Raw genomic sequence first — 11,428 nt, forward strand, 5'->3', positions numbered from 1 at the left:
TCTTTCCATTTCACGTCCAGAGGCGATTAGGTACTGGCGCTGGTCGGATATAGGAATACAGTTCCTCCATAGTTTTGTCGTGACCTCATCCACGCGCGTTCGTTCTCATCTTCTTGTCACAGCAAGCTTCTGTTAAATATAAAGAAAGTCAGGTGATTCAGCAGCTGCCTCTCCGTAAACCACCCGTGACCAAAGAAAGCGAGGCTTCACGGCAAAACCATCTTGTAGCATAACTTGAGGAATAACAAGCGAAAAAGAAGGCACCCCAAGCAATTTTCCGCGTGTGGCATACAGACGCAACAAAGTGAGTTCATTTCATCGTTAATTTAATACACGCTCTCTTGTAACAGTAGTGGAGTTTAATTGCCGAGATTTGTAGAATACCCTTTCAGCTTTAAAATTCATCGTCAGTTCGTTGAGCGTAGTGTTTGTGTGTACAATACAATATGAGTAGCCATAATCGCTCGGATTTTCTTTCCTCGACAGTGTTTGTTCCGTTTGACCCAATATTTGTTGTGTACCCTCATCGATTTATCTGATAAGGAACGACCGAATTTACAGCAAAATTAATCTTAGGGTTTACAGAAACGTTTTTGCCGCTTGATTAATTAAAATATCGAATTTTTTCCTGTTTCTGCGTTGATCGGACATAATTTCTTATGCAAAGTAAGTTTACTAAGAAAGGACTATTTGTTCTTTGCTGTCTTATGAGAATATTGCAATTGTTTCGAATGACAAACAGAAAATTATAACTTCAAGAGGTATGCAACTGATAGGCATTAATAATGCTGAACATTGCACATTTTAACTGAAGCAGTAAAACTTCACATGCTCGGCACAGTGGGAAAATATTTACCTTTCTAAACTTAAAAATGTTCTTTCGGCAGGGAACAATCAGTTGATTGCTAGGACGCCTCAAGCATGCCGAAACCAAAAACAGTGATGTGTTATATTTGTGGGAGGGAATTTAGTTCACACTCCATTAGCGTTCATGAACGCCAATGTGCGAAAAAGTGGGAGATGGCGAAACAGAAAGAAAAAGATGAGGCTAAACAACAGCAGAAGAGAAAAACTTCACACGAGCCTCGGAAACGAAGAGTGCTTCCTGACTTACCCACCATCGATAGACAACAGAGTTTGAGTTTAGATGACATAAGAGGCTCCTCAAAGACAAGTTTGTCGGTCAACCGATCTAGCACTGCCACAGTTAGAGATTTTGATCTGGGGCAAAGATTACTTAAAGAGCGTTCAAAGTCTCTGGCCACTACTACACCCCTGCTATTAAGGCCAGAAACTGCTACATTATCAGGAAATCTCTCTGACTCATCGTCTGAACATAACACACTAGAGAGGTTAGAAGTGCAGTCACATTCCTCCACAGAGCAAAACACATCAGACGACGACGACGACATTGACAAGTGCAGTGAAGCCACTTATACTATTTCTAAAGAGACCGATGATGCTACCTGCACAAGACCAGGGAGGTCCAAGTACCCAACATCTAGTTTCCAAAACAGAGAAGGTTCACCAGAATCATTATCTGGATCATCTGACTCGCAGGAAAATGCTGACTCAGCGAAGGAAAGACCAGTGTCTGATGATGCAAGATTCTCCTTTTCAAGTACCAGTAACCCAAATATGAAAGTTTGTTATATCTGTGGACGTGAGTACGGATCTAAATCTTTGAAAATTCATGAACCTCAGTGCCTGAAGAAATGGCGTCTGGCCAATCCCAAACGTTCCCGTAGCCCATGTGGTCGTCAAAATGGACTAAGTAAAGCAAGTTCAGTTTCGTCTTTAACAAGTCATGACATAAATTTCCAAACCCCTCAGAAAAATACCACTGTGGCTTCGTCACCTGTGTTAAAACAAAGCAAGCCTCGCTCTGCATCATGTGACAATCTTTTTGATAGCAGCGTCAATAAGAGGAGACCATCCACAGGTAGTCACCAAATATCAAAGATGGTACTTTGCTACATTTGTGGTAAACAGTTTACAATGCACTCCCTTCCAATTCATGAAAAACAGTGTCTTAAAAAATGGGAGGCACAGAAAAAGTCTGAAGCTGCTCAGAAGTTGCTGAAAGAGAAACAATCTAAGAAAAGAAACTCAATTCATTTGCCTGTCACAATAAAAATAGATCATGCCGAAGAGAATAATAACAAAAACATTTCAGTGCCACAAAGGAGTGGCAGTTATGGCGATCTTTTATCACCAGAAATTGCAACAAATAACAATGAAGAATCCAGTTGGACAGATCAGCCACAAGAAAAGGAGAGCTTTACACCAAGCAAGCCAGCTCTGGTTGTTTGTTATCTCTGTGGTCGTGAGTATGGTTCAGCATCAATTTCTATCCATGAGAAACAGTGTCTAAAGAGATGGCAGACAAAAGAGGCAAGGAAAGCAAAGGAAACATTAAAATCGAAAGAGAAACAGATGGGATCAAGACCAAAACCAAGATCATTTGTGTTGTGAAGCTTTGCCTTCTTGTGTTATTAGTCAAACCTATCTGGATACACACTTCTTGCTTGTGGACACCTAGTGACCCAGAATCAGACAACGGTGCTCGCAGTAACTTTAAGGTGTTGATACCACTTCAAATTTTAATTAAAATTTCTAGTTGGTACATATAATTTTATAGGTACATTTTCAAAGCAAGCCACCAAGTAATTTAAAAGTTACGTTCAATAATAATTGTTTGGGACATGACTTGTAGCTGGTCAGCTAGTGTCATTTATTCATCACTCCTCAATACAAGAAACGTCATTGGTTTTTCTTAAGGTTGAAATGTTCTTTGACCAGGTCCCCAAAATTGATAACGGTACCTTGGTTTTATTTTTTATACTTTTTGACAAGTGTCCCCACCACTTATGCTAGTCCCCATTGGCCCACGACCTTTGTAACCTTTAAAATGTCGACACCTCTCCTAAGCAGACACTTACTGGAATTCTTAGACATGTACATGTATACACAAACATTACAATATTTTGTAACTTCCATTCAACATACATTTGAATTTAGTTGCATAACATTTTGTTAGTGTACACATGTGTTTAGAAGTTAAATGCTTTATCATTTTAAATTTATTTTATTTTAACTACAACAGTAAGGAATATTACTGCCTTGTACCCAGGTTTTTGCCTGACTGCAAAGCATCAAGTGAAGGCTGACAAGATGCCTTCTTTGCCCTTCCTGTGTTTGCTTGCACCACCAAAAATTACCACACACAACAGAAAACTCCCGTGTTGAACAAGCAGGGCCTGGGTACAAGCCAGTAAATATTATAATTTTTAACTGGATATTTTTTTTTCTGGATGGCCACAATATTTTTTTTTTACCAGGATCCGAACAGAAAACTGAATCACTCATTGCAAATAATATATTTACAGGTAGATACATATTATAAAGTTAAATAACTTTTTTAACTGTAGTTTTTAAGCAGTATTTTTTTTTCAATGGTTTTATAAAATGCACCTTGGTGGTTTAGCATGCTTTGTCCAAGAATTTTCCCTGTTGTTGATTTTGGAGGTTCAGTTTTTCCATGTTTTAAATGTCCTATAAAGTTTTATGCTGTAGGTTTCCTCCTTTGTGTATTTTTTATTGAGTTCCTTTTTTTGTTCCGATTAGATAATCATGGAGTCTACATGTAATTCTATATGACTGAGCCCATGAAATGATAATGGCAAAAATACTTGACATACACTTTTATCTGCTGTGAATATTTTGAGGCAAATCTGTTTTATCTACTTTTAACAGACAAAGTGAATTTACATACAAAGAATGTTGTTAAATTTAATTTAATAAAATATAGTTAATGTACTCCCACGTTGTGGCCATGCACTAGCTGTAACAATGCTGGGTTAAAAAATTCACCCCGCCAACCCTCCAAGTTAAGACCATTTTAGTCGCCATGGCGACTAAAATTTTGGAGCTGGTGACCAAATTGGAACTGAAGTCGCCAGCCTGGTGACTAAAATAAAGAAGAAGGATTGAAAGCGTGACTTAATTTTAATTAGCGACTAAAATTTTTCACTGGCGACCAAACTTGAGCAGTCGGTGGCCAAATGGCTACTAAGCAAAAAAATAAACTTGGAGGATCGAGGCCGAGGGTTGCCCACAATTCACCATGCAGAAAAAGATGGCAACTGTACATTTAACCACCATACCATGTGAACCTAACACAGCACATATGACACATAGAAAGCCATGTTGTTGTTTTTTGCAAAATTTGTCCCTGTACTAACATTGTTTGTGCTGTGTTTGAAGTTTTTAGAGCTTTTTGTGCATTTCTATAAGACAGGGTTTTCATACTTTACAGACATCATCTTTTTCAGTTCATTGGACTTAATAAACTTAAGGCAACTAATGTGAGTTAAAAAAACTCAGCACCACCTAAACTAAGGCCAATAGTTTTCTGAATATTATTTTTTTTATCATTGCTACTTTTAAGTTTCAGAGTTCAAACCACTATTCTTGAAATATCAAAGTTCATGAGCAGGATAACTGTAGCATTGTATTTTTGCAAACTAGTTTTCTACTTACCGGTATTTAATCAAAGACAAAATAATGGGAATTTTTGGATACCTGTTGTTTCCTAAATACCTTTTAAATTTATAATAATTTAATATTTATTCTAAAAACCTATGGTACATAATAAGTATTTAAAATAAGGTTCTTATTGAATTTGTTGAAATATGGTACAGCTTTGTGAGGAATTTTAGTATTATTGTCAATAAATATGTAGAATCAACTCAACAGTTTGTCTTTTTATTTTTTTTTATGTTCATAAAGTACATGCACACATCCATCTATTTTGCCAAAAGAGAATGTATAGGTATTTACAATTCAAAGTCTACAGTATTTGCTATTTACAAAGCTGACTAAACCAGGAATCCATTCCTTCTTTCTGGTAAGCTGTAGGCTTGTTTACCAGCCCCTTTGAGGGAAAATGAACCCACACTCATCCCTGCTGAAAGGGGAGGAATTGAGACCTTACTCGAAAGAGCAGCAGAAATTAGTCCTAGTAAGCTGGGGTCCGGATAATCTGCGAGCCAGCGAACCAGGCGAGCCATTCCGGTTAGTCTAAATAGCACAATGGTTAGCCTAAATAGTACTTCGATTAGCCTAAATAACACTCTGGTTAGCCTACAGTTAGCTTAGGTAGCTTGCAGTTAGCCTTTTTAGGGATTTATGGCTCGCAAGTCATGCAAGTCATGCGAGCCATTTTGGTTAGCCTAAATAGCACATTGGTTAGCCTACATAGCACTCCGGTTAGCCTAAATAGTACTCTGGTTAGCCTACAGTTAGTTTAGGTAGCTTGCGGTTAGCCTTTTATTGGGATTTGGGATTTCTGGCTCGCATGACTCGCATATCTCGTTAGCTGCTGCGGCCATGCCAATGAAAATCAGAAATTAAATCAACATACTAAATTTCTGTTGCAAGACATCTTCAAGTAAGTTCAAACAACTTAGTACTTCCTTTCACTGTGTGTGTTAACTGAAACAAATGTCAAGTTTATTATTATTCAGTGACCAATAATCCCCAGTGATCATCCCTAAAATTCAAGCAGTCTTCTCTGGTCTGCAATATAGCCATTAAGCCAACAAGTGTCACTCTTGCTAAGTTCTTACTTGTTGATGCACATGAAGAAGTACAATTTCTTGTCCAATAAATAACTTGATGACGCAAGTTCTTTAAGGGATGCATGCCAGCTTGTTGTGATCAGGATACATAATTTTTGGCCTGGCAACCTTACTGATGACAATAGTTTTGGGATCCGCTGCATCTTATAAGCACTTTGCTACATAATGCAACCCAGCGTAACAGGTGATATGTTCCATTGGATTTGATGTGGACTTTTTCTTTTCAGTCCTCTTGCATTTGAAAACAATGAAACAATGGACCACATCAACACATTATCACAAGTGAAGTGTGTCTATGCTGATTGATAGTTGCTTCTCCAAGAGTTCCTTAGAATGGAAAAAATATAATGATTAAATAAAATCCATTTAGAAGAACAATTTATTATTGAAATACAATATTTTTATTATCAAAATAAATACATAATAATCACATGGTCTCATGCTAACAATTCCATAGCTAGCCCAAACCAGCTGTTAAAATTCTTGACAGGTGTAAGGATATGAATCTGTGGGCTGGCATGATACTGCAAACAACAATGAAACATACCAGTTGCATCTTTGCTTCTTCAACTTTAACTCTGGCCTGAGAAATATCCTTTAAAAAAATGATGCAAGAAATATTAATAAGAAAAGAAAAATTATACAATGTAATCAAATAAAAGTGTATGATAATACAAATGCACAGATAGGATAACAGTCAATCAATTCTACGTTCAAAAACTCATTAATAATTCATAAAGAAAATACAAAAGAAATTAATGTTTGATGAGTGTCTTTATATCTGATAAAGACACGGCTTAACTTTGCATCAAATTTTCTAGGCCAATATAACCCAAAATCTAAATATTAGTGCAAGAATGAGTTGATCTACATCAGAAGATTTTGAAGCCGTTCAATAAATTCGCAGTCCATGTTTTATCAAGTCTAAAACACTCGGCTGCGCCTCGTGTTTTAAACTTGATAAAACACTGCTGCTTGAGCATTTATTAAACATTACTTCAAACTGGAATTATTCAAAATTTTCTGAAGTTATCATTTACATCTACAATAAACATTCAATAGTTTATTACCTATTATCTAGCAACTGTGATCATTTTACACTTTGTTTTCTACAGAAATTTCTTTTTCTCTTACAACACTTACCGGTGGTAGGCTGTGGTAGCCTTCTAACTTGGCTTTTATTGGTTTCATCTTTTCTTTGATGATTCGTACTTCCTAAAAATGAAAGTTAATAATTTTTAGGAATCAAATGTCCTGGGTAGGCTTTGATAAATCCTTCTTGTTGGTCTGACAGTACTTGTAAAAAATGTCTATTCCGCTCAAAATTATGCACGGGCATGTATAGTTACCATATTCTGCTTACATTTTTCTCTGTAAAATGAAAATGTTAGTAGCACTCTATTCACCTTTATAGCAGACTTTCAGTGAAGCGTGATTCTATTTTTACCCCTTACAATGCCATTCTATTTTGTGACTAATGCCATTGATCTGTGATTTTGCTATCACTGGAAACTTCAAACTGATTTAAAAAACTGGCTGTAGGACAAAACGAAGTACACATAAGTTCAAGGTGGCCTTGCTCTCCTGGGTTTTGTCTTTTGGTCATTTTCAAACTTTCAGGTGTCGGTCATTGTCACTGCAGTTGTTAGACATACCGGTACATGTAATAGCCAGTACCTTGCCAGCTACTCAGAAGGACTTCAGACTAAATTGGGGTATGACTTATGTAGCATGTGCTTAAGAACATGAATCACATGTCACACTCATCTCCTTCACAGAACTGGTACTGGCAGGGCAGGTATGAAAGTTACTTCTTAAAAGTCCCTCATGATTGCCCTGCTACTCACAAGATCACACTATAGGAAAAAGATATACCGTTAATTCAAAGTTGAAATTATGTACGGTAATTATGGAACAATAATTGCATAAAAAGACTAATTTGATACCTCAGCTTTCTTGACAAGGGATCCATGGTAGATTGAGGAATCTAACTGAATTTTACTTTGATATCCCTACAAAAAGCGAGAAGAAATATTTGAATAATTTATTATACTTACTTATATTAATTTTAGTAAATGACATTTTACTTGACTTATAGTATTTAGTAGAAAAATCGTCACCAACACTTATTACTCTAATCTGCACTTTTGAGTACAAAAACTTTGCATTTATCAAAAAGCTATTCAGAAACATTTTTAATATTTACAGTACATGTAGTTACGAATTAAGTTTTTAAACCTCTAATTCCTTGTTGATTTTCCCATATTCTTTGCACTTCAGTTTCACAAATTCAGTTTCTTGAGCATTTTTCTCCAGCTGAGGAGTCTGTAAGGCCACTTGATCCTGAAGACCATCTAGAGACCTAAAAAAGGGAGATTAATGCTATATTTACAAGGAATTTAGACCAAAATACAGTGCCATCTCACTGTGCATCCCACCGATGTGTGGAATGGAATCCAATTTTCACCTCGCTGATCCACCCACTTTTTCTACTGCCCCAGCTACTTTCATCAATGTATTTTATGCGTCGCTTTGTTACATATAATTTAATACAACTCGGTAATAACATTAGGATCAGCGATAAATAAATCATCAAATAAACAGTAGGTAGAAGAGCTAACAAAGATCATTTTACCAGTGGGGTTCAAGTGAACAACCGTCAACAACGGTGCCAGCAAGGAGATGCAGCACGCGAGCCACAGGAATTGCTGGAATCTGTCAACGAAAGTGGGCGGGACAACATGACAAAAATTTGGTTCTATTTCATACATTGGTGGGGTGCATAGTCAGTGCAACAAACCTTGTGGAACAAACTTCACGACTATTATATCAGTAAAGACCCTGACTGATCTTTATCATCTGTATAACAAACATCACAAGTCATATAACCAATCTTAATTTTAGAGCTGAGCAAGGGGCACAAATTATGTGCATGTTTACAAATGTATACAGTACCTTTGTAAATCAGAGGCATTAGTTTGTGCCTTCTTTGTCTTCATTAAGAGTCTGGAAAGAAGTCGTTTTTCTTCTGTGTTGGCATCAATTGCAGCAGACAAAGCTTGGCTTTGTTCTGCAATTCCTAACAAAAGACTGAACACAGGAGAACTCCTAGCATGAAAAACTAAAGAAAGAGAGTTTCAGTTTCCATATTCTTCCTAAAGAAACCATTATTAATGACTGTAATAATCTCAATAGTTATTTTCCTGACTTTTCTTCTGACCATTTCCTGACCAACCCTGGATAGACAAAACTTACTAACTATCAGTAGTTTACAAATTCTAAAACATTGACAATGCTCACCTTGATGTTGAACAATTCTTAGTTCCAAGCAAAAGTGCCAGAGATGCCAGGGTTTTCAAACTCATTCGTCCTGATTGTGACATACAAGATACTGGTAAACCAACTTGTTCTGTGATCCTGTTTAGCCTTTCAACTGATTAAAAACAAAACATATCATTCAAATAGCCTTGTGTATTTCCACAGCTATATTTCTCTATAACTTTCACGAGTATTATAAAACCTTAGTTTATAGAATACAAGCGAAAGATGCCTTGTTGACTACCGGGTAATAATTTACATATTACAGTGAGAACATGAAAACCGTGAACACTCTCATTATACTTTGAAAAAGGAATAAGAGGGAATAGTCGACAAATTATTCATGAAAAATAACCTGCTGGCTCCAGCTCTTTCCATTTGTACATATTTATCGAAGTTTGAGTCATCATTCGTTGGTTTTCTGCAGAATTTACATATGCAAGATAGAGTGAAGTGTTCACGGTTTTCTGGTTTACACTGTAAAAAGTTGGCTTGTAATCTTTATAAAATAGACTGTGATTCTCAATAGACAATGCCAAGCTTTTACTACAGAATGGCATATAGAACATTGTTAGAGTGCAGACCTATATGACAGCCACATGAAAAAGAAACACATTCCTTTTTCTTGTGCTTATTTCACATGGCTTTTTCCAACCAGAATAGCATGCATATTATGCTATTTTCAATAAATTATTATAAATTTACAAGTGAATACGATTTACCCTCAGCAGAGTATTCCGCTGTCTTTTGAATGTAGTCCTTGGTGATTAGTTCAGCATGTTTATTCTGCTCTAGATTTCTATTTGCAAGTTGCTCAAGGACACTTAACGTTAAGCTGTTGATTTCAAACTGGGGAATGGGATCCTGACCATAAACTTGCTGTAGCCAAGAAAAAACCTGTTTAAATTGAAAACAATTCAGTCAACATAATACCGGTATATATAAATTTGTTAGTTCTCAGACTGAGTGTCAGAAACTTGTCAGGGAGTTTCTGGAAAAGCAGCAGATCCTGATGGCAAGTGCTTACTGACAAGGTGAGAAGAAGATGAACCCTGCAGGATATTGTCATTCTTTGGCAAGATTGTATAGACTTACAAACTTTTTGTCAAGGAGAAGGTTATCTTATCTGAACTTTGATCTTTCTTTCTTTTCTAAAGTAAAAATGTTGAGTTGTTAATGGGGGAAGGTGGTGTGTGAATAAAAATAAAATATAGCCCAAAGTTGTAGTCTAAAGACAGACTGAAGCATCTGATTTAAATGGTTGCTAATGCATGCAGTTCAAATCCAGGATACTCACGTTGTTTCAAACCAATGACACCAATATATTTCTCATAAAGTGATAGAGGGGCTACTTTATTATATAAGTATTGAGATTTACTTTAGACAAAGTTTTGTATTCCAGTCAAAGGTATCCTTGATGTGAAGAATCAGAAACAAACCATTCCACTGCGCTCACTCATTTGTTTCTAATTCTTCAAAACTTGTGAATAAAAATGAAACATGCTCAACGACCATGAAGTAACCTATATATACACAGTGCTACCCCAAATACATAAGAAAGAATTCCCAGAAGCACTGACATGGGAGAAATTCAATCTGACGTAAGCAACAGATGAACCTTACCAGTTATCTTTAACTTGGAAATAAACCTTGCATTCCATTAGAGCTTACGTGTAGTGTTCATGGATATAATGGTTTTCAGGCTACTATAAATCTGTTTCCAACCTAGGTTAATCTGTTTCAACTCCAAGACAACACTCTTCCAATCAACTGAGATTCAAATTGTCATGTTAAAAGTGTTATTTTCAGATTGAAACAGATTAGCTGGGATTGGAATCAAATTTAACCTGAAATCAGAAAACCAATTTGACCTACAACATATGTGCCTCAGGAAGCACATTTTACTTGCATGCCCCATCGTCTGTTGGATTTTAAAAGTCAATTTTGTACATTCTGTGCCTCTATCAGTTTTAAGCTGCTGGGGGGGAGGAGGGGGGCAGGCATAGGTTAGGGGATTTGAATTTAGCTGAAATTTTCTGTACAAATGCAGGGCATTTGTGGATGGTCAAAAGAGTCACTAAACGTCAATAAAATTTTGTTTGATATTTTTTTTAAATTTGACAAGTTAAAATCCCCTAATTGTTCCGCAAATTTAATTCTAAAAGGTGCAAATTAAAATCAGAACTCATTCAACACTCCAAGGTGTGAAAAGTGACACAGTCTTGAAAAATGTCTGAAGTGATTGTTGGGGACCGAGATAAGTTATTGCTAAATCAAGGCAATAACTCTCTTCTGACTACCATTTCTGCATATGCCCAAGAAATGCACGGTAAGCAAACTCGCCTGCTTGTGTTTTCCTCCACTTTCAGTCGCCATAACAGTACTCGTCTTCTTGAAAATGGCGGGTGTTTTGTTATGTCTTCCCATGGTTCCTTTCTGCTTCTTAGTTGTTGTGGAGAAGGACTGGG

The 11,428-nt window shown here is 36.5% G+C and overlaps 2 protein-coding genes across 2 annotated transcripts; one reads left to right on the forward strand and one right to left on the reverse strand.

Annotated features, from left to right (window-relative positions):
• The first annotated feature begins 163 nt into the window (after positions 1-163).
• On the forward strand, positions 164-4,755 carry LOC144657718 (uncharacterized). The gene is made up of 2 exons (XM_078518070.1): positions 164-304; positions 888-4,755. The coding sequence occupies exon 2, from the start codon at positions 922-924 to the stop codon at positions 2,473-2,475; it is 1,554 nt and encodes a 517-aa protein (XP_078374196.1). The 5' UTR covers positions 164-304; positions 888-921; the 3' UTR covers positions 2,476-4,755.
• Positions 4,752-11,368, reverse strand: LOC144657776 (HAUS augmin-like complex subunit 1). Its single transcript, XM_078518132.1, has 9 exons — positions 11,304-11,368; positions 9,683-9,857; positions 8,943-9,075; positions 8,598-8,732; positions 7,881-8,004; positions 7,589-7,654; positions 6,786-6,857; positions 6,190-6,237; positions 4,752-5,969 (listed from the first exon to the last, which is right to left on the reverse strand). The coding sequence occupies exons 1-9, from the start codon at positions 11,334-11,336 to the stop codon at positions 5,919-5,921; spliced, it is 837 nt and encodes a 278-aa protein (XP_078374258.1). The 5' UTR covers positions 11,337-11,368; the 3' UTR covers positions 4,752-5,918.
• Positions 11,369-11,428: the final 60 nt, after the last annotated feature.

The sequence above is a fragment of the Oculina patagonica genome, chromosome 1 (assembly GCF_052425735.1).
Source record: "Oculina patagonica isolate OP01 chromosome 1, crgOcupat, whole genome shotgun sequence".
NCBI lineage: Eukaryota > Metazoa > Cnidaria > Anthozoa > Scleractinia > Oculinidae > Oculina > Oculina patagonica.

Excerpts from the sequence above, each read along its gene's own strand:
- LOC144657776 (XM_078518132.1), bottom strand. The coding sequence starts at position 11,336 with ATGGCGACTGAAAGTGGAGGAAAACACAAGCAG. Across the intron at positions 9,858-11,303 it reads GTGGAGGAAAACACAAGCAG|GTTTTTTCTTGGCTACAGCA; the intron begins GCGAGTTTGCTT and ends CAATTTAAACAG. Across the intron at positions 5,970-6,189 it reads AAGAAGCAAAGATGCAACTG|GAACTCTTGGAGAAGCAACT; the intron begins GTATGTTTCATT and ends TTCCATTCTAAG.
- LOC144657718 (XM_078518070.1), top strand. The coding sequence starts at position 922 with ATGCCGAAACCAAAAACAGTGATGTGTTATATTTGTGGGAGGGAATTT.